Source organism: Lissotriton vulgaris, chromosome 2_2 (genome assembly GCF_964263255.1).
Source record: "Lissotriton vulgaris chromosome 2_2, aLisVul1.2, whole genome shotgun sequence".
Taxonomy (NCBI): domain Eukaryota; kingdom Metazoa; phylum Chordata; class Amphibia; order Caudata; family Salamandridae; genus Lissotriton; species Lissotriton vulgaris.
Window position 1 is genome coordinate 108,398,339 of NC_141688.1, and position 25,266 is coordinate 108,423,604.

Consider the following 25,266-nt stretch of genomic DNA (forward strand, 5'->3'; position numbering starts at 1 on the left):
CAGAATGCTTTACACAAGGATTTTGGATTACATAAGTTACATAAGAGATACAACCTGAAAAAAATTGCTAATGTACAAGTAGTAAAGACACATCAGGAAGAGATACAAATAGAAAATATTGCAAATGTACAAGGTGTAAAGTCACTCAAGGAAGAGATACAAACGGATAAACTCTAAAATCACATAGGAATGGTAGTAAGCACAAAACAAAGGTCTACTACATATACTAGTGGTTAGAGTTATATAAATACAAATAGTATATTCACTCAGGATTACATTTTTCCAGCGATTAGGCTTGGACAATTATATATTACATATTTACAGAGTGAACGGAGAAATAAAACATCAAAATGGGTAGAGAGAGGTAGGGGGAGAAGAGTGGGAGGCTGAGATAGGTGAGAGGAGAGAGGGGGACCTGAGGGGCAGAAAGGGATAAGGCAGTCCAGCAAAAGACCAATGTCTGATGGAGTCCAAAGGACAGAAGGAAAGGACAAGAATCAACAAAATGGCGGATCTGGGTCATGAGCATCAAAGCAAATCATCTCAATGGCAAGATGCCCCCAAGTCAAGACCCAAAAATCCAGGAGAGCTGAGTTCCATTAAGTAGGGTTGGAGGGGGGACGCAGCCACAGCACAAGGGAGGGTGGAGTGCAGTAGAATGTTTGCTGTTTGCGGGCACAGTACCATGAGGGCAACAGGGTTGACGATCAGTGCATCATGGAGAGTTGAGAACTGGAGCAAGCCTCTGAACAAATAGGGACCACAGAAGCCGAAATAGATGAGTGTCTAGTATGTTGCTTGCCTTGTTGGGAATAGTGATGATTCAGGCCAAATTCGTGCACGGCTAGGGAAACCCAAGCTACCGTTAACCAGCAAGCGCCGCCGAGGAGCACTCTGCCAACTTGTGCTCAGCAAGTGCGTAGTTCAGGGGCACGCCACCGGAAGGTCCGTCATTGACCACTGCTGGCCAGATTCAACATAGGCCTCCAGGCAAGATGGCAACGGGAGCACCCGGCGGACGACCCGAACCTCAGCGGCCCCTATCATGCAATCAGCCCCTTCACGGTAAGGCCGGGAGGATATGTACAGTCTCACAGCGTTTTCATTTCCTTTAGGCTGTTCCGGTGAAGTAGATGGCACTGGATGTGGATGTGCCCCGGGAGTCCGGGGTGACCAACCGTCCGTAAATTTCATGGACCGTCCGTAATTGGGACCTCACGTCCGTTGCCCGTGAGGATCCCTTTTGCAGACGACTTTTGTCCGTAATTTGGGCCATTGGGGAACAGCCCTGTTCCCCTGTGAGAATCCTCTACTCCCTGATGGGGCCACTTCGGACTCCTCTGAGCAGAAGAGCAGCCCCACCCGCCCATTGTCATTCTGAATGAGGCTGATTGCCACATACAGAATGACAATCGGCCAGTCTGGCTTGAAAAGCATGTGGTGGGCCTCCTTCAGCCTCAGGCATCCTGGAAGCAATGTAGGAAAATGCCCACACTGCTACGAGAGAATCCAGTTCCTTAAAATAAGGTGGTGAAAGAACTTTTAAAAAGTGTTATAGTTCTTTCACAGTCCCATCATTTTAGAACTGCTGCATTTTAAATATTATATTCAAGGAAGGCATTGTTTCTGCTTTTTTTTTTAATGAAACTAACAATAATTGACAAAGCCAGTAGTCCTGGCTTGTTGTAGGTGTTATTTATTATATATCTGGGTGCAATAATAGATGCAGAAAACCAGTCTGCCGGCACACTATGCTAAGCACAGATTTTTAGCTTAGGTGTTTTAAGCTACGCCCTTAATTACATCGAACACCCCCTTTGGAGAACCCCACAGTTTTGTGATCCCACTTAAAGCCCTGACAACAACACTATGCCACAGTCACCCCACCTCCTAGCACTGTGCATCAAGCATGACTTCGAAGGTTCCAGATTGACTATGTGCAGGGGCATCTTGAACCCCTCCCTTTGCTTTGTGAACCACAGCGAGGGGTGAGTTTCTGTTCTGCAGACGAAGGCTCGGCTCACAATTTATGTGAAAAGGTGGGTGAGAGAGTAAGTGAAGGGATGGGTGGATGTCTGGATGTGTTAGTGAAAGGGTGAATGGATGAATGAAATAGTGAATGGACGGATGATGAGAAAAAGAATGGGTGGATGGATGAGTGAAATGATGGATGGATGGATTGATGAAGGAATAAGTGAAAGGGTGAATGGATGGACAGATGTGTAAAAGGGTGGATGTAGGGATGGATGAGTGAGTGAAGGGGAGGGTGCATGGGCAAAAGGTTGGATAAATGAGTGAAAGAGTGAAAGGGTGGATGGATCAGAGAAAAGATGGATGGATGATATAAAGGATGGATAATAGGGTCAATGGATGGAAGGATTCATGATTGGATGAGTAGATGGATGGTTGGGTGGATGAAAGTAAGGATGGATGGCTAAGTGAAACGGTCGATGGAGAGAGAAAGGGAGGATGAATGTGTGGATGACTGAAAGGGTGAATGTGTGGAAAGGTGAGTTACTGTGTGGATGGATGAGTATGTGAAAGGGTGGCTGGATGGGTGAAAGGGTAAATGACTGGATGGGTGAGTGAATGGATAGATGGGTAGAAGAGTGGATGGATGAGTGTGCGGATAGATAGGGTGAAAGGGTGGATGGATGGATAATGGATGGATGAGTAAAAGGGTGAATGGAGGAATGATTGAGTGAAATGATGGATGGAAGGATACATGCTGGATAGGTTTACAAATGGTTGAATATGTTTGGATCTGGATTAGCTGCATCTTGTGCTTGCCACTTTACAACTCACAATGTCTATCCGAGCAGATCTTCCCGACCATTTCTCACACCAAACATGCCTGCTCAACAACATGAATTGTATACAAAATATCAGACTTGACAACCTAGTGCTGTAACCATATATAGATTATTATTATATGAAATACACACAAAAAGACCTGCACAGTTGATCAAAGCTGCGTGCATATTGAAAAAACGTGAAGTACACAATTGTGTCAACCTAATATAAACCTATTTAGACTAGTGCTTAAATGGTTGTGTATTTACTTACTTACATTCTATTGCGCAACCTCCTCTGATGTGTCTGTAAAATCTACCTTTTGTCCAGAAGTTTTGTCCTGAATTTTGACCTCCTGTCCTGAATTTTTGTCCTGAATTTTGACCCTTTGTCCTGAATTTTTACACTCAGCGTCCTAAATTTGCACCCATGCCAGTTGGTCACCCTACGGGAGTCGGAGAGCAGGCAAGACATGTCCTACTCCCTTCCCCTCTAGGCCGCACCCCGTGTGCTCTGTTAATTTCCAAGCTACCATTCTGGTCAGGAAATTGTCACTGCATCGGGCCCCAGTGACCACCGATATGGCAATTAAGACTGAAGAAGGTGACTGTTTTAAACACAAACATTTGGTTTTCAGAATGTTTCTTCTTTCAGCATCTTCGACACCACATATGTGCTTAAGCTATATGAAATGTAATACAACACACAAAAAGTAACATTTGATTTTAAAGGGATAGCAAATCACATTTTCAACGTATAGATAATTTGGGCTGACAATACTCTTATTCGTGTTAAAGTTATTCTACCAAGTACCTATACCACTCTTTTGAAATATCAAATATTTTTTGTCTGAGTTCAGCGGAAGTACATTCCTAAACCATTTATTTTTCTGTCAGGTGATCACACCCCACTCACATCCTTATCGACTCTGCTATCCATCTTCCCCCCTCAAAAGAATGGCTCCAAAATGCACAGAATGGAAATGAGGAAGCCACAGTGGTCTGTGAAGTGGGAACATCTGTGTTTGAAAGGACTCCTGTAGCATCTGCCTCTTTTCAGAAGGGAGGTCCGCATGACCACCACTCTTTGCTAGGGGCCTAGACCTAGAGTTGTCTCAAGGGCAGTACCTGCTCACCCACAGAACTATCAGGGTCAAAGTTATCTCAGTGAATTCTGATTGCCACAATGAAAATTCACTTTTAAGATTGTAGAGAGAAGAAGGCCTTAAGACGGAAAAAATTGTTGCCTGCAGTGCTTAATTTTTAAAAGAATGAGTACTGGTACCCAAAGCCCTGATCAGAAGTAGGCCAGTAGAATATTAAGGCTGGTAATCTTTAATCCACCACCAGATACTCCCTGCTTTTTTCTCACTCTTCCTGGTTGCTGCATTTTTACTTTGGGACAGTTTTGCTGCCTTTCTCTTCCTCTGTATTCCCTATTTAGGTGTTTTTGCCATCTCTTGCTCTCCATATCCGATGCGGGTAAAAGTGGACTGTTTGGAACTGGACATGTCTTGAGGGTCTGAAAGCAAAGTTGTTGGAATTTTTCGCCACTGGGGAAGCAGATTAGTTTCACAGAAACGAGATTGGAGTACTTTTCCTTGAGGTAGCACCGCTGCCAGGATTTGAGGGAAAACGTGGACCTACATTAAAAAAACACTTGTAGAACAGGGTCAACATGCCAAAGTTGCATCCGCGAAAACGATGTAACCTCAGAAGCTTAAACTTTCTGAGTTTTCCTGCTCAGAGTTTTATGGATCTAACACACAAAAAATTGCCCCCTTCTCAGTTTACTTATAATTGGGGACCAAATAAACAATTCCATCAAATCTGGTCCGGTATATTTATTTATACCTGTTAATCATGTTCTTTCATACAAAAATTATTTCAAATGGCAGAAAGAGAAACAATTACTGACAATCCTGCTAAATCACCCACTGACACAAACCATATTACGAAAGTATCAAAAATAATAACATCAATATTACATCCAACAAACAATACAAATTGCAGTGCGACGATTTTACAATATATACAACCAATTTGATGATCCAAATTATTTACATGGAAAGATTTACTTCATTACAAGAGCAAACAAAGCAGGTATCACTGTTATCTTAAGACACACTGAATGTTACAATTGGTTTTGCCAGAGTTTTATGGAAGCACATTTGAGGATACAGTGGAACTGCTCACCTAGTGTATTTCTGGAGCGTCTACCTTGTCTCAACAAAAATAATTGATTGCCAGAAAAGGTTCTTATTGCAAAGACAAATACTTTCAGCAGACCCAACCACCAAGTTCGGGTCCCAGACAAATGTCGCTACCACTTCAATCTAGTGTGTTCATTCATGGGCCAGTCAAGTGTCTGAAGAATAATATTTTGCCATTTCTTTACATGTTTTTTTGCCTTTCCTGTTGGATAGCAGTTTAGGCCCTTTTACAATGCTTCCTATGAGACTTTTTTTTTCATTATACCTTTTTATTTCAATAGCTGATTATCTTAATTTTACTGGTTTTTCTTTTTATTATTTTGTCGTTTGGACTTACTGGTTTTAACCTTTTGTTTTCTTTATTTCTTAACGGTATGGTTGTTTGTCTAGTAGTGATGTGCCAAGCTACAGGGTAAGCCAAAGGTTCTTCATCAAAACCAGTTGATCTTTGTGGGTGAGATTTTGTAGGCCTCCTGGAAGGTTATTTTAGGCTTGCATGAAAGCTGTTGGCTCTCTCCTTCAAAGGCTACTATTCCCATTCCCTAGTTTGTGCAGACTTGGCTTTAGAGTAATCTATACCTTAACTACTACATCCAGCTATAGGATTGTGGTGTCCTTTTATAGCCCATGGCTATGCAGCTTGCCATCAGTGGTGGCTGGTGACATTTGAAAGTGGTGTGGCGTAACATTACCACCGAACAACCTACGGGGGGGGGGGATTTGGGGGTGTTCTCCCCACAAGAACATTTTGAAAGAAGAGTGGAAGAACTGTGCATTGTCATGCAAATTTGAGGAAGCAGGAAGGGTAATAAAGCAATTAGTGCTGGGCCTAATACACATAGATCCATCACTGCATAGGAAAGGCTACTGGAGGCTGTGCAGTTGGCGAGCAATCATTGCAGGTGGCTAAAATGGCAATGTGTAACTGCAAATTCCAAGAGCAGCTTTTGCAAATCCCGATGTCTTATCTCTCCCAAATTCAGTCCCCGGCCCTCACACTTTCTTATCCATACATTTGCTGCAACAAAACAACCTGTCAACCGAGAGAAGAATAAGTTTAGCAGCAGCACAGTAGAACGGACCCCGTTAGTATGCGTGGCCATATCACCTGAATGCAGAATACCGACCAAAGATTGCATGCAAGGAAAAAAGGGCACTTTTACAACCATATATGCTCATTCAGAGACTAATTTGAGGCAGTGTTTGTCGGTGCTCGGCATCCGGCACTTAATTATCAACACTGTCACTTAAGTCAATCCCCCACAAGGTGGTGATATTAAAATATATGTGAGATAAGCACTTTAGCAGAGAATTAGGCACTTCAATATACATTAACAATGCATAATACCAACAGGTGCAGGCCATTCGTATAGCTTTGAGCGTAGCATTGTAGCGTACCCTCCGGAACAGTGTTAGCACCTGCACTAACAGGCCTTAAACTGCTTTGATGTGCCTTGAACACCACATCAACGCGAGGCGCTTTATGCATTTATCCATCGTACGTCTGTCATTGTTTCGTAATAATGGGACTGAAACGCTCAGGGTGGCGACAATGACCGTGCAACCTTTAACTATGGCACATCCTGACCTGTAGGATTTAGAGGCAATGGGGCAGAAAGAATCACAATGTTACCCAGGGCCGTCTACTGCCTTTGTCAAGTGCCATTAGTCACATCTATTGCCTCCTTTGTGTAAACCACTCGTGTGCCTTCTATGTGCAAATTACTTGGACCTGTCACATGATTCCACATTTGCATTATCGAGTCTAGATTAAAGTAATACATTTGACAAAATAATCATTCAAAATTAACAAAGTCAGTAATCTCTAAACTGCATTCCTCTTAATGAGCATGTAATTATCGCAGCCGGCATAGCGTTCTGTAATTACAGCCCATTCGACAATTACATATGTGAAAACAAGACCGCATCAGCATAATTAATTAGTCTACTATGTAAGGACCGAAGCGCTGCGCAAGAAATTCCAAATTGTCAGCCACTATAGAAAAAGAAAGACATTATTACTCCAAATGATCGGATGGTCACTAAAAATAAAGTTCTCTAAAACAGGGATGCTAATTTGAAAGTTACTGGGGTATATACACAAAATACGCTGGACTGCTTCTAAAGCAACATAGGAAAAGTAGCATATCTTCCAACCCCGGTCCGTCGACAAATTATCTAACTGCACAGCCTGCAGCACTGCACGCCAGGGCCGACCAGTAACATGACGCAGTTCTGCCCTGGCATTATTACATTATTACGGCGTGCCATGATGACTGTGTAATATGTGCTGCGTCACATGACACAGCAGCACTGCACATACAGTCTGTGTGTAATGTGCAGTGCTGCTGCGTCACGCAGCACATATTAAGCCGTCATCATAATGATATCATCATGTCCTGCCGTAATAATGCTAGGGCAGAACTGCGTCATGTTACTGGTAGACCCTGGTAGTGACACAGTGAGTCATAATGGCCCGCTGCAGTACTGGCCGCCGTAATATTCCAGGGGGCAGTGGCACATCATGAGATATCATGCATAATGGCCGGTCTAAAATAAACACGCACAACAATACTGAGTGGCGGCCAACTAGGGTGGCCAACTGGCATGAGTGCAAATTCATGACGGGAAGGTTAAAAATTCAGGACAGAGGGTCAAAATTCAGGACAAAAATTCAGGGCAGAAGGTCAAAATTCAGGACAAAATTGGAATAAATGTACTTTTTCCAGACACATCATAGGAAGTTGCGCGATAGTATAAAAGTAAGTATATAGACAACCACTTAAGAACAAGTCAAAATAAGTTTATATTAGGTTAAGACAATCGTGCCCTTCATGTTTATTTGGTATGCGTGCAGCTTTGAGGAACTGTGCAGGTCTTTTTGTGATATTTCATATGATAATTTACATTCTGTCATCCATTAAGTCTTTCATCCATCATTCAATCTTTCACCAATCATTCTGTCCTTCCATCTGTGTGCTCATCCATATCCAAACCTTTTCAATCATTTGCAAACCTATCCATCATCTATCCTTCCATTCATCATTTCACTCATTCATCCCTTCAGCCACCCTTTCACTCATCCATCCATCATCCATCCATCCACCCTTTCACCCAATCCATCCTTTCACTCATCCATCCACTCTTCTACCCATCCATCCATCCACTCATCCAGCCAACCGTTTACCCTTTCACCCACGCCATCCTTTCACTCATCCATCCACGCTTCCACCCATCCATCCATTCACTCATCCATCTAACCATTTACCCTTTCACCCAAGCCATCCTTTCACTCATCCATACACTCTTCCACCCATCCATCCACTCATCTATCTAACCATTTACCCTTTCACCCATCCAGCCATCCTTTCACTTACTCATCCATCCACCCAGTCACTCCTCCGTCCACCCTTTCACTCATCCACCCATCTTCTTTTCCAGCTCTCCACCCTCCCTTTCACTCATTATGCTTTCTTTCACTCATCCATCTTTACATTCTTCTTTTAACTCATCCATACACCCATTCGCCCATCCATTCTGCCAATCATTCATCAATGCTTTCACTCATCCATCCATCCTCCCTTTCTCTCTCCATTCCCATTTCTCTTAGCCACCCATCCTTCCAGCCATGCTTTACCCATCTACCCATACACCCACCCATCCAGTTGCAGACAGAAGAGGCCCATCAAGTACTTCACCCTCACTGTAGTTCCCAGAGCAAGGGGTGGGTGGGTTGGGGGAGGGTTCACTATGCACCTGCACCTAGGTGTCTGAGGTAATTAAAACACCTAAGCTAAAAATATGTGCTGTGCACAGTGTGCCACCCGACTGGTATTTTGCTGTTCTATCATTGCATCCAGTAACATTAGACCAACTACAAGCCATGACTATGGTCTTTGTCAATGGATGTTGCATAAAATAAATAAAAAAGCAGAAACTATAGCTTTGTTGTATATAATATTAACAATGCTTCCGCCCCGAAATGATGAGACTGTGAAAGAACTATAAAGGTCTTTTTAACTTTTTTACACTGTAACTGTGCTACTTCTTTTCTACATATTCTTTTTGTTTGCCTGCTTGGTTTATCTTTTCCTTCTGTGGCAAAAGTGTTTTAGAAGAATACCTGGTACAGAAAAGGGTCTGGGTCACGGTAAGTAATGGGAATCCTACAGTTTGTGTGTTGTGGTCTCCTTAAGTGCACCAGGGGCCCATTTGAAACAAGAGCTATTCCCTATTTGCCCACCAACTCCCACCTGCAGCAGATTTGGGAATTTGAGTAAGGCATGGATTGTGCACCCCACAGGTATTTATTTGCCTGCCTGGTTTTGGCCAGGCAGATCCTGGCTCAAATCACACAGAGAAAAGTGTCAAAGAAATCTGAGTTTCTGCAACTTGGGAGTCGGAAAAAAGCATGCACAAGTGAACCGTTATTCCTCATTCTGGGGGTCCAAACGGCAACACTGAAAGAAGTGCAACATGTCACCCGAAAAATGCTGTACCCTGTGTCAATGGTGTTTACTAAATGCTCAGCTCACACCTAGATTTGTGTGAGAATCAAAATGGGATTCAAAGTGATGACATTTCAAGTCAGCTTTATATCGCTGTAGGCTATCTAGACTAGTGTTCAGTGTCACGCTCCATACCACCGCCTATAGAGGAGACTTAAATTTAAATGTCGACCATTTGACCCCTACAGAATGCCCCGCCCAAGACTGTTGGAGGCCACCACATGTTTTCACACCCCAGACTGGCCCATTGTCATTCTGAATGTAGCAATCAGCCGGCACACAGAATGATAATGGGCGGGAGGGGCTGCTCCTGTGATTCGCAGATGAGTGCGAGGCGCCCCATCAGGAAGCCGAGGCCTCTCACAGGGAACGGGTCTCTGTTCCCTGCAAGGCCCGAAATTACGGACAAGAGGCGTCCGTAAAAAGGATCCTCACGGACAACGGACGTGAGGTCCAATTTACGGACGGTCTGTGAAATTTACGGACGGTTGGTCACCCTACTGCCAACTGTAGTGGACTCCAGCATTTGCAAATGTGGACCATCCCGAAAGCCTTTCAAGGGCTCCTAGCCCATATGCTGTCAGTGCCTTCAAAATCGCTACCAAATAGAGGATAGAAAGTAAAGGGGCTTTGTCTCACTTTTGGCAGTGTGCAGGTTTGGCGTCTTATTTAGAGGAAGGCATTACTGTTCAAATTTTCCTGTTTCTGAAGAAAATGCTCGAACTCAGTCGCGGCCGGCATTACGGGTGTGGGGGGGGAATGGGGCCGTGGGGTGGTCGCGCTGTGGAAGGGATGGTGGGGAGGCGGGAGGGGTTTAATGGAAAAAATTTAAATAAAATAAAGTAAACTTAACTTACCGTTCCGAGACTCCCGCCTCCCGCCGACCAGCGTTTGAATTCGTCTGGGCTCATTGTCATCGTCATTAAGTCAAAGTCAAAAGATTTATATAGCGCGCTACATACCCGGAGGGTCTCAAGGCGCTTGAAGAAGGGTGGGGAGTTATTTGTCGAATATCCAAGTTTTAAGTTGCTTTCTGAATGCTAGATGGTTCTGAGTGAGACGTAGGTAAGTGGGGAGTGAGTTCCAGGTTTTAGCGAGGTAGGAAAAAGATCTGCCTCCCATGGTGGTTTTATTGATGCGAGGTACGGTAGCAAGGGCTTGGTTGGAGGATCGTAGCTGATGGGAGGGGGTGTAGAAGGAAAGTCGTGTGTTGAGGCATTCGGGTCCAATTTCGTAAAGTGCTTTGTGTGCGTGGGTTAGGAGTCGGAAAGTGATCCTCTTATTGACGGGGAGCCAGTGGAGGTTTTTCAGGTGACTAGAGATGTGGTCTTTACGCGGGATGTTTAGTATGAGTCTGGCTGATGCGTTCTGGATGCGTTGGAGTTTATTCTGGAGTTTTGCGGTGATACCGGCGTATAGGGTGTTTCCGTAGTCCAGGCGGCTTGTAACCAGTGCATGGGTGACCGTTTTTCTGGTTTCGGTGGGGATCCAGCGAAATGTTTTTTTGAGCATGCGAAGGATGTTGAAGCAAGATGATGAAACGGCGTTTACTTGTCTGTTCATAGAGAGTGAGGAGTCCAGGATGACGCCCAGGTTCCGTGCGTGGTCCGTCGGGATGGGTGCTTTTCCAAGGGCCTCTGGCCACCAAGAGTCATCCCAGGCGGAGGGGGAGGTACCTAAGATAAGGACTTCTGTTTTGTCTGAGTTCAGTTTCAGACGGGTGTGCTTCATCCACTCGGCTACTTCTTTCATTCCTTCATGTAGGTTGGTTTTGGCAGTGTTAGGGTCTTTGGTGAGTGATAGGATCAGTTGAGTGTCATCAGCTTGGAGATGATGTTGAGGTTGTGTTGGCGTGCGATGGCGGCGAGGGGGCTCATGTATACGTTGAAGAGGGTGGGGCTGAGTGAAGATCCTTGTGGCACGCCGCAGATGACTTCAGTGGCCTTTGACTTGAATGGTGGGAGGCGGACTCTTTGGGTTCTTCCGGTAAGGAACGAGGTGATCCATTCCAGTGCTTTTCCTTGGATTCCGATGTTTTTGAGGCGCTGTAATAGAGTGGAAGGGTATACTCAGATGTGAGTCCCTAGCTCATTGCACCATCAGGATTCAAGCAAGCCGGGCCGAAGACGGCTGGAATGCCAGAAACCGGTCCCCGGTAGCTTGTTTCCTTCCCAGTATAAGAATTGGCTTGGTAGTTTGGTCTGCCCTGTTCCCATGATGCACTGGGCCAGGGTCAGACTAATTTGCATATAGCCAAGTTCTGAGCTGGGATGGTGCAGTGAGCTAAAAAACGGTGATGGATCAAGCCCTGGTCTTTGGACTGGGTAAGAGTGGTCTGCTTAATTCGGACACTCTGTTCATCACCACCCCCTTTTCTGAATCATTTTTGTCCACCATAAGCGTGGAAGGGTATACTCAGATGTGAGTCCCTAGCTCATTGCACCATCAGGATTCAAGCAAGCCGGGCCGAAGACGGCTGGAATGCCAGAAACCGGTCCCCGGTAGCTTGTTTCCTTCCCAGGATAAGAATTGGCTTGGTAGTTTGGTCTGCCCTGTTCCCATGATGCACTGGGCCAGGGTCAGACTAATTTGCATATAGCCAAGTTCTGAGCTGGGATGGTGCAGTGAGCTAAAAAACGGTGATGGATCAAGCCCTGATCTTTGGACTGGGTAAGAGTGGTCTGCTTAATTCGGACACTCTGTTCATCACCACCCCCTTTTCTGAATCGTAATAGAGTGCTATGGCAGACTGTGTCGAAGGCTGCGGAGAGGTCGAGGAGGATGAGGGCGACTGTGTCTCCATTGTCCAGAAGAGTTCGAATGTCGTCTGTTGCTGCGATGAGGGCGGTCTCCGTGCTGTGTTTGGCTCGGAAGCCGGACTGTGAGGAGTCGAGGGATTTGTTGGTTTCGAGGAAGGCGGCGAGCTGGTTGTTGACAGCTTTCTCGATGACTTTGGCTGGGAATGGAAGGAGCGAGATGGGGCGATAGTTTTTCAGTTCGGTGGGGTCCGCTGTGGGTTTTTTCAGAAGGGCGCTAAGTTCTGCGTGTTTCCAGCTTTCCGGGAAGGTGGCGGAGTTGAGGGAGCAGTTGATGACATCTCGAAGGTGTGGTGCTATGATGGAGTCTGCTTTGTTGAAGATGTGGTGAGGGCAGGGGTCTGTGGGGGATCCTGAGTGGATGGAGTTCATCAGGCGGATGGTGTCTTCAGTGGAGATTGGGTTCCAGTCATTAAGGATGTTCAAGGGGGGTGAAGGTCCTACAGAAGGTTGGGTGGGTTGGTCTCCGGGTCGGTTGTCGAAGCTGTTGTGGATGTCTGCGATTTTGTTGTGGAAGAACGAAGCTAGGGAGTCGCAGAGGGCTTGAGAGGGGGTGATGTCGTTGGAGTTGGCTGAGGGGTTGGTGAATTCTTTGACGATGTTGAATAATTCCTTGCTGTTGTGGGCGTTGTTGTCTAGTCGGTCTTTGAATGCGGCTTTCTTGGCAGATCGGATTAGTTGGTGGTGTTAAGGCTGCAGCCTGCAGGCAGCCTCCCTCCCTCTCCACCGCAGCAGCGCTGTGATTGGTGCGGCCGCTGCCCCACCAGCGTCATTTTCTCTCAGTATGCTGCAGCATACAGAGAGAACAGGGAGAGTGGGCGGTGTTTCTCGAGGGCAGGGGGGAGTGGCTTGCTAACTGTTGTTCATAATGACTCTTTGGGCGGCCTCAGGCTGCCCTAACAGTCAGTATGAAGAACAGTGGGCAAGCCACTCCCCCCTGCCCTCGAGAAACTCCACCCACCCCCAAAAAGGAACTTCTGCTTTCTCGCCGTGCGAGAAGGCAGAAACAAATGGTAGTTATTACAGCAATAACTACCATTTGTTTCCGCCTTCTCGCACGGCGAGAAAGCAGGGGGCCGGCGCCCAAACTCCCCCATAGAGGAGCCACCACTGCTTGCCATGCAGGCTCCTAGAACACGTTGCCAATAGTTTGTGTTTATTGTTTCATTAGCAGTATTGTATGGTATTGCACCTTTTTGCAGGCTACCTGAGGCTTCATAAATACATTTGCATAGCTTGTTATATGTAACACTGACGGATATTATTTTTACAGCACTGTCTAAGCCAGATCTCAGTCACTGCTTAAGGTCTTGTATTGTAGGCTGTATATTATTGTCCTATTACTTACCGGTAATCTTCATTACTCCTGGTCCCATTGTCCTTGTCCCATTCCTAAACATAGTGGAGATCACTATCTCTGCGACAGAAAAAAGAACAGGAGCATGCTGGGATACCTAACCTAATCCCTCCGCTGGGATTACATAAACGGTACCACCCCAGCATGCAGCCTGAAAATGCCAAGCCAACAACTGGAAGGCCAGCCCCCAGGGAGGGAGGGAGGGGTGCTAAGAATGGGACGAGTACAACGGGACCAGGAGTAATGAAGATTACCGGTAAGTAATAGGACATTACCCCCAGGTCCCTCCTGTTCTCGACCCATTCCTAAACATAGTGGAGAATACCAAAGCAAACAACCCGGCCTTCCGGACACCCACTAATGCCAGGGGCACCAGACCGAGAAACAAAACAACACCCAACTATAGCAGAAGGGAGCCCACAAGAAAACGCAGGCAGGAGCACAACCAGTCACGCCCCCAACTAAGCCGACAGAGCCGAGACCCCAAAACAAGCGGGGGCGACCGAGAAAGGACCGCAAATTAGCACAAGAACCCCCAAGGCAAGCCTGAAGAAGGCCCCGCACACAGAGCCAAGCCCCAAGGGAACACCCAGTCAGGCAGAAAGAATCCCCTTCCCCCGAACAACCAGGGGAAGGGAACCCTGGAGAAGTGGTAGCGCCCCAACAAAGTAACCCAGCCAGGAAGGGCTAACGACCAGGGAGAAAACCCGCCAAGGGAGAAACCCACAGCCACAGCCACCGCCAAGCAGCCGTCCCACTAGGGATAAAATAGGCCAACCTGGCCCAACGCCTGTGAGCGCACGAGAGCAGGCTGCACAGGAGGACACTGCCAAGGGCCAGGAAGGAATCCAGCAGAGGCAAGACAGAGAGCGAACCCCCCCCCCCCCAAAGCAGGGAAGAAAGTGACCCACAGCCAGAGCAACCCACAAATGACCACTCCAAAAGGCGAGGGAAAGGAAGACGAGACCGAAGAGGTACGCCAAAGCAAGATAACAACAAAGGCTACCAACCACTGGACCATCCCCAACACACCAGGGGAAGCCACCAGGAGAGCCACCAAGACCGAAGAGGGAGGAACCAGACAAGAAAACAGGCACCGACCCAGAGCAACAACCATGAAGAATGAGGTCAAGGAACCCAGGCAAGGCCGCCTCCCCCCCAAATGCAGACAACTGCATCAATAGAGAACCGGAGGCACAGAAACCCCACAGAAGGCCCATGCCAAAGGCAGGAAAGACAAGCAGCCAACCCCAGCAGAGACACCAGATGGCCGCAGCCAAGGCCGCCACACCCGGAGAAGAAAACCCAGGGCACAGGAACCTGCCAGCGGCCAGGCCTGAGGCACTCAAAAGCAGGAGACACAGGGGCACGAACCCAGGTAGCCACCCAAACCAGGCCAGGGAGAGCAAAAAGTGCCACCCAAAGCAGACTCCACACATGGCCAGGGCACAGCCAAGAGAGAAAAACCAGGGGCCAAACACGGAACCGGGGAAACCAACCCCAGAAACGGGAAGGAGGAACCGCCATCAACCAACAGCCGACCCACAGGCCAGGAGGACACCAAGGAACCACCCAAGGCGAACCCCAAGAAGGGCAAAACAGGAAGGACCAACAAGGAGGCGAAGAGACCAACAACGCAGGCGGCCCAGAAAGACCCAAGAAGCCAACCGGACAACCAACAGGCCAGCCAGCCAGGATGACCCCAACATGGTACCAGCAGAACCCGAAAGGAGAGGCAAAGGGCCAACCGACACAAACCCCAAAAAACCCTAACCAAGAAGGGGCCCAGGGAACTGCACCAAAGCCCGCCACCGCCACGCCAACAAGAGAGGAGAAGTAGCAGGAAGACAGAGAGGGAGACCGGTAAGCCACAACCGTCAACCAACACAAAGGGCCCAGTGCACCAGCTAGGCGCAAAGGAGCGGCACAGGAATGAACACAGGCAGGGACCCCGCAAAGGGAGGCCAAAAACAGGGACCGGAAGGGAACAAACCCAACAGAGGCAGAGCCCAGGCCCCAGAGAACCCCAGGACACCCAAGGCAACTCCAAACCAAAGGAGAGGAGCCAGGAGAGACCAAAAGCGCACAACCCACTGGGGGCGCAGGAACAGACCCAAAAGGGGTAGAACAAACCCTGCAGAGTCAGCGAGAGAAACGGCCAGAGACACCACAAGCCGAAAGCAGTCCACACAGGAGGGGGAAATGCATAAACCCAAGGACAGGTCCACAAGGGGATTGCCACCGCATCAGGGCCCAGGCAAGGCAGAAAAACGGGGAGTGGGAAAGCAGCAACGCATCCCAGACACCAGGGGAGTCCGACACCAGACCACAACCGGCAACCCTACCAACAAACCCACCTGCCAAGACCAAGAGAAGGCATGGGGATGGGGAGGAGGAAACCGGTAATGGCACCCACAAAAGAAGGGCACAGGGCAGCCCAAACCTGAGACAGGGAGGCAGTGCACCCAGGAAACCAATGAGCCAAGGAAGACCCACAACACCCAGCCACCACAGGCGGCAAAGGGAGCGCCAACGAGAGGTAAAGGATCCCAAAGCGCACCAAGCCACAAAAAGAGCCACAAGAGGAGAAAAGGAAACCACAACAGGACACCAAACCCCACCATCCAACCAAGTGCAACACAGCACCAGGCAAAAGGCAAGCTGCAAACATAGCCAGAAAGCCCACCAGGCGCCCCAGAAGGACAGCCCTGGAGCAACAGCCAACCAAGGCCCACCAGGACAGAGGGGGGGCAGAACAGCCCCTCACCCCCGGAAAAAACAATGGAACCCAAGAAAGAGGGAGTACGGAAGCACCAAGGACCCTGACGCAGGATGCAAGAAGCGATCCAGCCAAACCCAAGCAGGCACCAAGCTCAAGAGCAGACGCGCCGCACCTGCAGACGGGGTGGAATGGGGAGCCACACGCCCACCTCCCCATTTCAAGGGCACCGGCGGGCCCAGCCAACACACCCAGGCAATACCAGGCGCCAGAAGGGAGGAAAAGGCCACAGGCCAGGAAACCCCACACAGCGAAGCCCAGAGCACCCACCACCGGGAAGGAAGAAACAAGGCACTTCGAGCACGGGTCAAGCCAACACCCCCGGAAGGACGCAAGGAGCGCCCAAGAACCAGGAGCCACAGGCAGGCACCCAGACAGGTACGCGCCAGTCCCGAACCCACAAGAACAGGCAGGAACCAACAGGGCGGACACGCAGGAGGCTGAAGAAGCCAGGAAAAAGGCAACCAAGGTAGACACTCGACCAGGCACCAACCCGGCCCGTCCAGGGGGGAACAGAAACACGCAGAGCAGGAAACAGACGCGGGCACAGGGGAAAGGGCGGAAGCCCACAGCACCCGCCAGACCCATCACACCCCCAACAGTAGAAAACAGGGAGCCAAGGCCGCAGGCCAGCACAGCAGAAGAACACAGCACAGGGAAGAAGAAACCCGCAATGCGCTACGCACCAGGGCGACAGGCCAACACCACCAAACATAGACCGCCCCCTTGCCCAGACGCCATCCAGCAACAAGCGCCGAGCAAGCGGAAAGCCAGGAGGCCTGGGAACCCAAAACCTGCAGAGGAAGCCCCCCAACATCCTGCAGCACTGGGAAGCAAGGAAGAGACACAGCGCAGAAAGCCAGGCAAAGCCCCAACCCAGCATGCAGGGACAGGGAGAGCCACAAGCCAGCACGGAAAAAAGGTCCTAACAGGAATCAACTAGCAGAAGGAGAGACCAGAGGACTCCGGGCCCCAGAGCACCAGAAACAACCCAAAGAACCCATGAGGAAATTGAGTGCGCCAGAAGCAAGCAAGGTGAGAAAAACGACCAAAGCGGCCGAGCAGGTCTTCCAGTCAAGACAGCCGAAGCAGCCCCACTGCACACAGTCAGACCCATCCAGGCAAAGCACAAAACACAAAGCCAGAGGAACATGCAAGTGCGAGCCAACTGGGAAGAAAAGCGGAACCGCTATGCGGTACTCACCACAGGGGCAGGAAGGACTCACCACAGCGCCCTGCCCCCAAGAGCCACCCCAGGCACCCTTTAGGACACCAGCGCCGGGCGGGGAAGAGGACTGCAGCAACCGGTATGACACCGGCCCTCATCAATGCCCGCCCCTGCACTGACACCACGAACAGCAGGGGTGACACAGAGGAAAGAAGGCCAGCAGCACCCCAACAAGCCAGGTAGGGGGACCAGGAGCACCACCCAGTGCAGCCACTGGGCCCCCAAAACAGCCTTATCTGCGCGTCTTCCAGTCCGGCCAAGCCTTAGAAAGACGCATGTTGCAACCCGGAAGAAATCCTAAGGAATAGCGCCCCAGCTGCAAAGGGCTGGGCGCCCATCAACGCGACTCCCAGCAAGCTCGGCAGACCAGGAGGCGCACAACAGGACGTTGAGGACAGCCCATCAGCCCGACGAGACATCCATGGAAGAAACACACAGGTAAGCAGCAAACACGTCCCATTCTGTCGAAAGACAGAAAAAAAGAACAGGGTGCATGCTGGGTTGGTAACGCTTATGCACGCCCAGCGGGAGGGAGTGGGTTAGGTATCCCAGCATGCTCCCGCTATTTTTTTCTGTCGCAGAGATAGTGATCTCCACTATGTTTAGGAATGGGACGAGGACAGAAGGGACCTGGGGGTAATGTAGTCTGGTGCCTATAAACTCTTTCACAACCACAAAGCGGAACTCAAGCTGCTGAAACCATGTGTGACCAGTGAGAATACATTTGGATGCTCCTGCAGATGCAAACTCTTGTCCCTGTTGGAGAATAGTATGTTCTACCAATCATCCAAATATTCAAAGCTTACTGCTACAGCAAAGCCACCTTGAGTGCAAAGTGAATGTTATAAATTAAATTAATGAGAAAAACATAATGGATGTATATAGTACTTGGATTAATCTTAACCACAGAGAAAGGGGGAGAGAAAAGAGCCCTCATGTATTGCTAACATAAGCAGTGGAAGCAAACATCATTCAATCAAAACACAATTCTAAATGCTTTTTGGCGGTACAATTAAAAGAATAGGGAGGAAATTACTGGAATCTGGATCATAAGGAAATGTCTCAACTAAAGCCCACTCTTGGTTGTACTGCAGCCGCGGCCCGTGGAAGGAGTTACGGTGGGGCAGGAAGGCGGGGCGGGGAGGGGCCGGGTGGGCAAGCTAAAAACTGCAGTATGGATAATTGGAGGTAAGTAAATAATTGAATTAATAAAACGAATTTCGTAGCGCGTACTGCCTCGCATTTTGCGATGCAGGATGCGCTACGAAATTCGTTTTATTTATTAAATTGTTTACTTACCTCCAATTATCCATACTCCAGTTTTTAGCACCACCCACCCTGTCCCTCCCCCGCCCCGCCTTCCTGACATACCGTAACTCCCTCCAGGGGCCGCAACTGTTGTACTGGAAACAATAGCAAGGGCTGCTCCTTCATAATGGTGGAGGAGCACCACTCCCCCTACTAAAAGAGGACAAATAAAATGATAAGCAAAGCATTTTTTTATCATTTTATTTTTGTCTGTCTAACAACTGACGACGTGAGTCTTCAGCAGGGCGGGGCCAGGCAATCCTATTCGACAGGCATGGCAGTGGGAGGAGTGGTGGGCACTTTAAAGTGTGCATGTCTGTTTGGCCGGCTGTTTTAGGCCAACCACAAAGACATGAGCACTTAAGTTTCTTAAACCCAGATGTATTGCACTGCTGGTTTGGAGAAATACCACAGGCTCCCAGGCACTGTCTAAGCGGCAAACAAAGCTGCCCAGACCAATCCCAGCACAGAATTGAATTCCCAGCTTGACAGAAGCGCTGGGATTGGCATATGGGAGCCTGTGCAATGTGCAGCGGCAGCTAAGTGTAATTTTAATTATTCTTAATTGTGTGTTTAGTTTTGATTGTATCCCCCCGCCCCACCAATAAGCAATGATAGAAGCCACCACTGAACAATAGTAGACTAATAGACGCATAACACTGTCGTATTCCACACCTAAAACAACAACGAAGACACAAAGATTATCAGAATATTGCTTCTAAAGATTTTGTGTTATTGGCCAAAGCCATAGCACTCATACAGCTTGACGAAAACAGGCTGATTAAACTTCATTTTATGGAAAAATGTAAATGGCAAAATATATTTGCCACAAAAATATGTTTACTTTTACGACCTCTTATCCACTTCTGCTTTTTTTTTAAATCCTCATTCCCTCTCTGCCCTACTGACAGTTAATCAGGAGGGGGAGGAAGGAGGATGGGTAAGAAGTGTTTTGAACAAAACAATGGGAAGGTGGGAAGGAAGTAAAGTGGGAAGAGAGTAAGGGAGTTGAGAAATAAATGAATTAAAGTGGGAGTAAGAAATCAATAAAAATAAAGTCAGGATTAGGGTTTGCAAAAAACGAATGCAAAGCAGTAGGGGAAGTAATGGGTTGGATAAAGTCTAGTAAAGTGGGAGTACGGGGATTGTAAAATAACGTTGGAGTAGAGCAGGACAGGAGTAAGGGGTTTCAAAAAGGGAGTACAGTGGTATTGGGAGTAAGAGGTAGAAAACATGGGGGCAGATTTACAAGCCCCCTGCGCCACCAGTACATCACTTTTCGTGACGTATTGGTGGTGCAGGGGGCTCCTCCATATTTACAAGGAGAGGAAAATCCACCCTGCGGGACTTTTCCTCTCCTTGTAAATACGGCCCCTTCACACTCAGCACTTTACGTTGAAGGAGCATTCCACTGGTGGTGCTGTGGGTGTTCCCATGTAACACTCATGGAACAAGACACATCTTCAGATTTACAAGAAATCATAAATCTGGAGATGCAACTGAATGCTACGCCACCCTAGAGGTGATGTAGGGAGGAGCTTTGAGAATTTCATTTCTTCACGTTTTGTCCTCTTTCAATGCGTGCTGCATTCTACAGCACGCATTGAAATACAAAAATGGCTGTAGTGATTGTTTTTGTGAAGAAAGGTGCCCCTTCCTGCTAAAAAACAATCTCCCCATGACGCAGGCATCCTTGCACCATGGTGCAAGGGTGCCTGCGCCAGCACATGGCTGCAGTTTGTGGGCCAGCACAGGGGGGAGCATAGAGATGCAACATATTCTTGTAAATATGTTGCATCCCTGTGCTTCAGAAGTACCGCAGTGTGGCACAGTCAAAGAGCTTGCGGTGCTGAAGAACTGAAATCTTCATTCTCAGGGGTCTCACTAATAGAATAAAGAACTTGGCACAGAAGCTGAAATATGAAAAGACATCTTTATTATAAGTGAGGCTACGTCGCCCAGAAGCCTTAGCAACTGAATGAGGCAGTCTGAGGAATACAGAAAACAGAGGCCTTATATATGCTTAGGAATACAAAACTCAGCATAAAAGAAAGGGGCAGTCCTAGCTTTTGCAAGCATGCAAAAAGCTCAACATTCCTTCTTACACAAGCCGGACAAACCCATAATAAAAGGACCACAACCCACATCATAAACAGACCATAAAAGAAGGAGCAGAAACAGATGAGAAGTATGATAAGGGGTGTGTGTGTGTGCGCATACCAAACTTTACAATCTCCTGTGCTCTGATCCTTAATCTTGATCAGCTACTGGGCAAGGAACTGGCCTAACAAGGTCAGCTTCAGGCAACAGGGTCAGTTCACTCAGGTCATCTAAAAGTCAGCTAAAGTCATCGGCCTATGTGAGGGCAACCACAAAATGGCTGCCATGCACAAAATGGAACCCAAGGGTTCAGAACAAAATCCCTAAATACATAGTGAATCCATCGATCTAACATGACGAAATCACTCGTACTTGTCGCACTCTGTAGTTACGGTTCGCTACTATTAAATTCGTAACAAAATACATGACATTTATAAAACGGGTTTCGAATTCACGGAACCTCAGTGCCATGCTGTGACACTTCCTTGTAGATCTGCCCCATGGAATACAGCAGGAAGAGTAGTGAGCAGAATGTAAAAAAACGAAGTATATTAGAAATAAGGGGTTTGAACAAAGCAGGCATAAAGTGGGAGAAGTTAGTTAGAAGTTTGAAAACAACCCGGAGTGAAGTGGGAGGGGTAGGATTGAAAGGGTCAAGGAAGGTATGAAAGAGGGTCTTAAAAAAAAGGGCAGGTGATTATTGAGGGTGGGAAACCCCCTTAAAAGCCTCAAAATGAAAATCAAACATGATACAAAATGGGTTTCAGCAGGATGGTTTGGTCAACCTGGTAAAAGCTATTCTAAAAGGAAAGATTATCAACAATGGTGTTGAAGAGATCACATACAACCGAAATGTTTTAGTGGATTCAATATTATTTCAATGCCTTTCTCTGTGACCCCCACTTTGTGCTGGAATTCTGAAAACGGTTGCTTGCTATCCATTACTTTCATTGCAATAAAATAAAAATATCTATTCCTCGTCCTTCAAGTGTTTTTTCTTTTCCAAAAGGTTCACCCTATGCAGTCGGTATGTGGGAGGAAGACGACGGTGAAGAGCATTATTCAGCACTGAAAGGACCGTGCACAGATGAATATTCAGTGCTAGAACCGCACACAACCACTGCACGAAATCTGAGGCAGAAAAAATACAATGTTACCCGTTAGCGCAAGTGCCTATGTGATTGTAGTTAAGGAGGAATGTAAATGTTGGTTTAGATCACGTCAAAGGAGGTGACAATAAGGTACATTGTACTGAAGGTCATTGGATCTGTGTTGCAATTGAAACCCAAATTGTGTGACGTGCATTGTTGCAATTATATGGTAAAGAAAATGAAAATTATGCAGCAGGATAAGCTAAAATCTACAGTATATTATGAGGCACTATCATCTAGCTGGTTAAACATATTAACACAAATTGAGGCAAAAGAAATCCAAAAGCTATAGAATTTTAGCAGGTCACTTTCAAAATGTGGATCATCAACAATAATGAGTTTGTAGGGACAGAAATTACATTTTATCAACACCATCTTTTAAAGTTTGGCACAATACATTAAAGATAGTAGCGGTGACCATACATTATAAGTACATTTCCAAGTCAGGAGTTTTTTTAGAATACAAAGGAATGTTACCAAAGGCCAAGGTCCATTAAAAAGTCCCAGAACTCTGAGATGACTCAGATATGCTTATAATATGTATTCTTAATAATTAGTCTTGTAATAGCTTGAACCCCCTTTTAAATCTTTGCCCTACTGCTCGGTCTTAAAAATAAACTATGGTTGAAGTACAGGATATAAGCATAAAATTTGTACTGTGAAAACAAACACTTCAATATGCGGTGCAAGCTTGTTTGCAAAATATAGCCTTATGGCCCACCTTAGTGGGCTACACTGGCCATCAAATGCGCCCTCAGATGGCTATAAAGCCATTAAAACATTCCGTTCCATTAGCTTTAGTGCCTTTCATAGCTTTGCTGTTTGTGTCTGACAGTCACGTCCACGTACACAGCCAGAGCACTAACTACAAAGATGAAACATACCGAGCCGAAGCTGTAAAAGGAGATTGAAGTTAGTCCTTGATTCTCCCTTGGCAATGCCAAACTACCTTTTTAGGCATCCCTTGCGCCCTGCTTGTGAAATCTCTTGTATTTAATATATCTTTAAAGGGGGCTTTATCAGTTACCATAACCAAATTACTGTGTTAATCCGCTTTTGTGTGGAACTTTAAGCTTTTTTATTTGTGAACTTCCCCTGGCTGCATGCATTTACAATACTTCTACTAAAGCTGCTCACACTGTTAAAGCCCCATTTACAATTAATATAAGATCTCTTCCCACGGAAAAGGCAGTCAGCTTCTAACAGTATGTTGGAATGCTTGCTTTTTATGACTTAGTAGTGTAAAGCAGATGCTTAGCCTTAAAACATTTGTGGAATTTCCTATTCATGTCTCAGTACCTTCCTTTGCACTTTGTAGGCATTATCGGATTGAGTTTTTCAACATAATCTATTTAGTCATTATGATCAAATTCTAAATGTTGTAAAAAACATTGCACATTAAAGAAAAGTTAACATACAAGAGCAATGCTATATTTTACTACTAAACAGACAGCTGGTGCAATAGCACATTGCACAAAAGTTCGCAGAACTACCCTAAACGCGCACCTGGGTAAAAAGTTCCAAGGACCCAACTAAACCCAGATTATTGCTCAAATTTAAATCTGAACAGGCAGTCACAAGTGCAGTTACCTTGCAGACCACAGGGTCATGATTTCAATGGTGCAGCAGGTGCAGTGACACCAGGCTCAAAGGTTGTGAGAACTCCTCTAAATTCCTAATATTGCTATATTTTACTACTATGCAGGCAGTCACAATTGCAGTTACTCTGGAGTTGAAAGGGGCTTGATTTAAATGGTGCAGGAGGTGCAGTGGCAAAGGGGCCAAAAGTTGTCATGACTCCAATAAACACCAAATATTGCTATATTTTACTACTAAACAGGCAGCCACAAGTGCAGTTATCTTGCAGACAACAAGGTCATTATTTGAATGGTGCAGCAGGTGCAGTGGTACAGGGCCCAAAAGTTGTCAGAACTTCTCTAAACACCTAATATTGCTATATTTTACAACTAAACAGACAGTCACAAGTGCAGTTATCTTTCAGGCTCCAGGGTCATGATTTGAATGGTGCAGCAGGGGCTCAGGGCCAAAAAGTTGTCACCTAATATTGCTATATTTTACTACTATAAAGGCAGCCACAATTGCAGTAACCTTGCAGTTGAAAGGGTCTTGCCTTACATGGTACAGCAGGTGCAGAGGCCAAAAGCTGTCATTACTCCACTAAACACCAAATATTGCTATATTTTACTACTAAACAGGCAGTTATAAGTGCAGTTGTCTTGCATGCAACAGGGTCACTATTTGAATAGTACAGCAGGTGCAGTGGCTCTGGGGCCAAAAGCTCTATGGACCCCACCAAACACAGAATATCGCTAAACTTTACTACTAAACAGGCAGTCACAAGTGCAGTTAACTTGCAGGCACCAGGGGAATTATTTGAATGGTGAAGCAGGTGCAGTGGCACCTGGCCTAAAAGTTGTCAGAACTTCTCTAAACACATACTCTTGCTAGTACATCAATTATTTCCTCTTTAATTTTTCAACATTGTTCTATTACTTACCTGTACTATACTACTAGTAACAACATAATATGTTGCCTTTTGTACATAAACAAGTCATAACACTTTAACAGACTTTCTGTAACATATTGTTTAAGTACTCAGCAAGCTACAATGTACAACAGAAAACATCTTATCATTAATCACATAGGCGAAACCTAATGCATTCACCAATGCTTGTTGCACTTGGCAGAGTTGAGGGAGGCACAGTAGATAAGGAGAATCCCCCTCCACCATCCGCTGCTCCAGAGTTTCTGCTTCTCTCCACGATTCAGCTATCCTGAGGCAGGGCAGAGGAAGAGTCAGAGGCTGCAAATTAGGGCATTGCCATGTTGACAGCAACAGGACTATACCAATATTTACAATCTGCTGCTTCTCCATTGTCTTCTATAAAACAGTCAACATCCCAATGTTAGAATAATAGTCAAGCAGCTTAATGTATCTCTTTCAAAATCAACTTACGTTTAGAATTTGCAGTATCAGATAGGTTCCTGCTTCC

At 46.7% G+C, this 25,266-nt stretch overlaps 1 protein-coding gene across 1 annotated transcript in view; it reads left to right on the top strand.

Moving 5' to 3' along the window:
* LOC147729104 (uncharacterized) overlaps positions 1 to 23,424 on the top strand; it is a 366,822-nt gene extending 343,398 nt beyond the window's left edge. Inside the window, exon 8 of the mRNA XM_086959794.1 lies at positions 22,111 to 23,424. Within this exon, the coding sequence (XP_086815920.1) occupies positions 22,111 to 22,265 (155 nt within the window). The 3' untranslated portion in view covers positions 22,266 to 23,424. The remainder of the gene's footprint in view (positions 1 to 22,110) is intronic.
* Positions 23,425 to 25,266: the final 1,842 nt, after the last annotated feature.